General features: G+C 37.1%; 1 protein-coding gene across 1 annotated transcript in view; it reads right to left on the bottom strand.

Moving 5' to 3' along the window:
- Window positions 1-2,558, bottom strand: part of LOC104756918 — a 5,606-nt gene that overhangs the window by 808 nt on the left and 2,240 nt on the right. The window contains exons 2-12 of the mRNA XM_019231416.1: window positions 2,378-2,544; window positions 2,170-2,298; window positions 1,945-2,070; window positions 1,646-1,692; window positions 1,402-1,562; window positions 1,219-1,310; window positions 908-1,099; window positions 602-808; window positions 364-511; window positions 151-284; window positions 7-59 (exon numbers count right to left, since the gene is read on the bottom strand). Of these exons, the coding sequence (XP_019086961.1) occupies window positions 7-59; window positions 151-284; window positions 364-511; window positions 602-808; window positions 908-1,099; window positions 1,219-1,310; window positions 1,402-1,562; window positions 1,646-1,692; window positions 1,945-2,070; window positions 2,170-2,298; window positions 2,378-2,544 (1,456 nt within the window). The remainder of the gene's footprint in view (window positions 1-6; window positions 60-150; window positions 285-363; window positions 512-601; window positions 809-907; window positions 1,100-1,218; window positions 1,311-1,401; window positions 1,563-1,645; window positions 1,693-1,944; window positions 2,071-2,169; window positions 2,299-2,377; window positions 2,545-2,558) is intronic.

Raw genomic sequence — 2,558 nt, 5'->3', positions numbered from 1 at the left:
ACCCACCGGTTCTTTTCATAAGCCAAGCATATGTGTTCTCCTACTCCACTGCAACCAACCTGCATCACATCCCAGATATTCTGACACTTTAACAAACAAATACAGAAGAACAATATCACAAATATATGAACCTGTTTCAGATGTTTTTACCATTGACACAAGCCGGTAGTTAGTGTTTGGTTCTAAGCCTTCTTCGTACAGCCTGCTGATATCTATCTCCCAGTCCAGAGCCTTTGTTGTTTCAGATATCTCGTCTTCAGTTGCACTCTTCTCCCATTCCAACACTGATGTTGTGGTAGCTTTATGATAAGCATAATACACGAAATGAGTACAAAAGATCACAATCATGGGGGAAAACCTTACCGATTGTGAAGATAGGCGGGCATCTACTTATAGTGTGATGAACATAGTTCGTCTTTCCGCAACCTCCTGTTTCACTGTCACATACCATTTTATATCCCATGCGTATCACCTTTAGGATATCCACAAACTTTATATTCCCAAAAGCACACTGCATACATTTTAAGCACAAAACAGCTTTATAAGGGTAAGCACCTGCAGTTTCTGTTAAAAGATAAAGGGATAATAAATAAAATCGTACCTTCAGATCTTTGATTGCATCTGCAGGCATAACAATGCCATAAGAGCTTTGCTCTGGATAATTTGTAGTCCTTCTGCATTTTCTACAGCTCATTCTTTTATTATCCGGCACCGTAAAAAGGCGAGTTACCAAGCTTTCTCTTTCTGGATTTTTCCAGCAACGCCAAAAATCAAGGATGGCTACAACTACCTTAGCAGCATCACTCGACTGCAAATTAGTAAAAATTTGAATACCTTCAGAATAATAATTTAGCTTATTGACAGACATTTTATAATATAATGCTTAGAACCGTATCTCCACACGAACCATAGAAATAACTTCTTCTTGGGAAGCATGTAAGTCGCTCAAGAGGTAACTGTAGACTCCCTCATGTTTTATTTCTTCTGAAACAAAAGCAGCAAATAAATTTCGTAGTGAAAGAGGAACTTGTTCTTCCAGGTGGTCGTGCAATGGTTGGTTCATCAAATCTTCTTTGAGAACCTTAATGTTCAAGAGGGACTGCAAAAACACAAGTTTTTATGAACTTATCGAAAACATTGAGGAAGCAAACAGATATTGGAATTCAGAAGATGATAGTCTAGTTACTAAATCTTGTGATGGGTTGGTAACTGCTTTACCTTCAGTGTCATGTCATGAACTGAATTATATCTAGCTGCACTTTCTCCAGGGGCTGACTGTGAATCTTCTTCTCCAGGCCTGTTGTGCATATCTTGAAAATGGCAAATAAAAGAAATAAGAATTATGTGCATCTCAGAACAAAAGAATTCTAACTATTGGTCAATTGAAAAGCTTTTAACAACCAGGGTCTTCTTTAGTAGATTCCACTTGAATTTCAGATTCGGATGAAATTTCCAATTGACCCATCTCACTTGCAGGAGTATTTTCTGGTTCAATACAATCTTCTTCAACCGTTCTTAGTGACGCAGATGTACTCTCCGGTTCAAGATTGAGAGAATTTTTACTGTACATGTAAGAACACGTTTTGCTCAGAGAAAACCCGAAAACAATTTATTAACATGTGAAAATGACTCTAAAGGTACTTACCGTTCAACAGTCTTCTCAAGGGGACTAGGCATGCTAGTTGAAGTTTTCTGTCGCACCAAGAAGATCAATCAATCTTACAACCAATTTGTGGAGAATAATTTTCTTGAATTGACTAGTAAACAGGTTATTATACACAAACCAGAGAAATGAAATCCTACAAGTAAGGAAACGAAATCTAAATAGAAGATATGATATCCCTAGAAGATAGGAACACGTTATTGACTTGTTAAGACTTCAGACTTTAAACCGATATTACTAATAGGTTAACAGATATATAAGAAATTTAGAACTTCAAAGACCTTTTTGTTTTTATTATTCATCTTCTTTGGTTGTGGCTTCTTCTTCTCCACCTCGCTTAAAAGATCTGCTTCTGCTGCATCTGCTGCATCTGTCTTGGCTTTGGACTCCATATTCACAATTTCATTCTAGATTAGAAGAGACAAAATAACGTTAAGAATCAATTCAAAGGCAAAACTAGACGGATAATGAAATCTCTCTGAATATAACCGAAGTTTCAAACCAACCAGCAAGAAAGGTTTCAGGAGTTGAAGGATATAAGTGCGGTTGTCAAAAGCAGAAAGCCTTGTGAGGCTGTTTAGCAATCTAATCCTTGAATTATCAATCAGCAAAATTTTTGATTCCATTAGAAGAATCTGCAAGTCATGTAGATACTTTTAGATGGACAATTTTATGTTATTATGTTGTTAATGAATATTAAAACCATGGATGAACCTTTTGGGTGACCACTGATTTGAGAAGGCCTCTGGACTTCAACACTTGATTGTCACTGAGAGTTTTACGCTCACGTATAAGATTCAAGCAATCTTCTATATCAGGGGAATCAAACGTCGGATGCAATGCTCCTTCCAGGACATCTCGTACTGCACACAAGAACAACAATTTTGTAGGGAGG

The sequence above is a fragment of the Camelina sativa genome, chromosome 2, assembly GCF_000633955.1.
Source record: "Camelina sativa cultivar DH55 chromosome 2, Cs, whole genome shotgun sequence".
In the NCBI taxonomy this organism is placed as follows: domain Eukaryota; kingdom Viridiplantae; phylum Streptophyta; class Magnoliopsida; order Brassicales; family Brassicaceae; genus Camelina; species Camelina sativa.
Note: the sequence above shows the minus strand (reverse complement) of the source record. Positions and strands in the feature narration are given on the sequence as shown.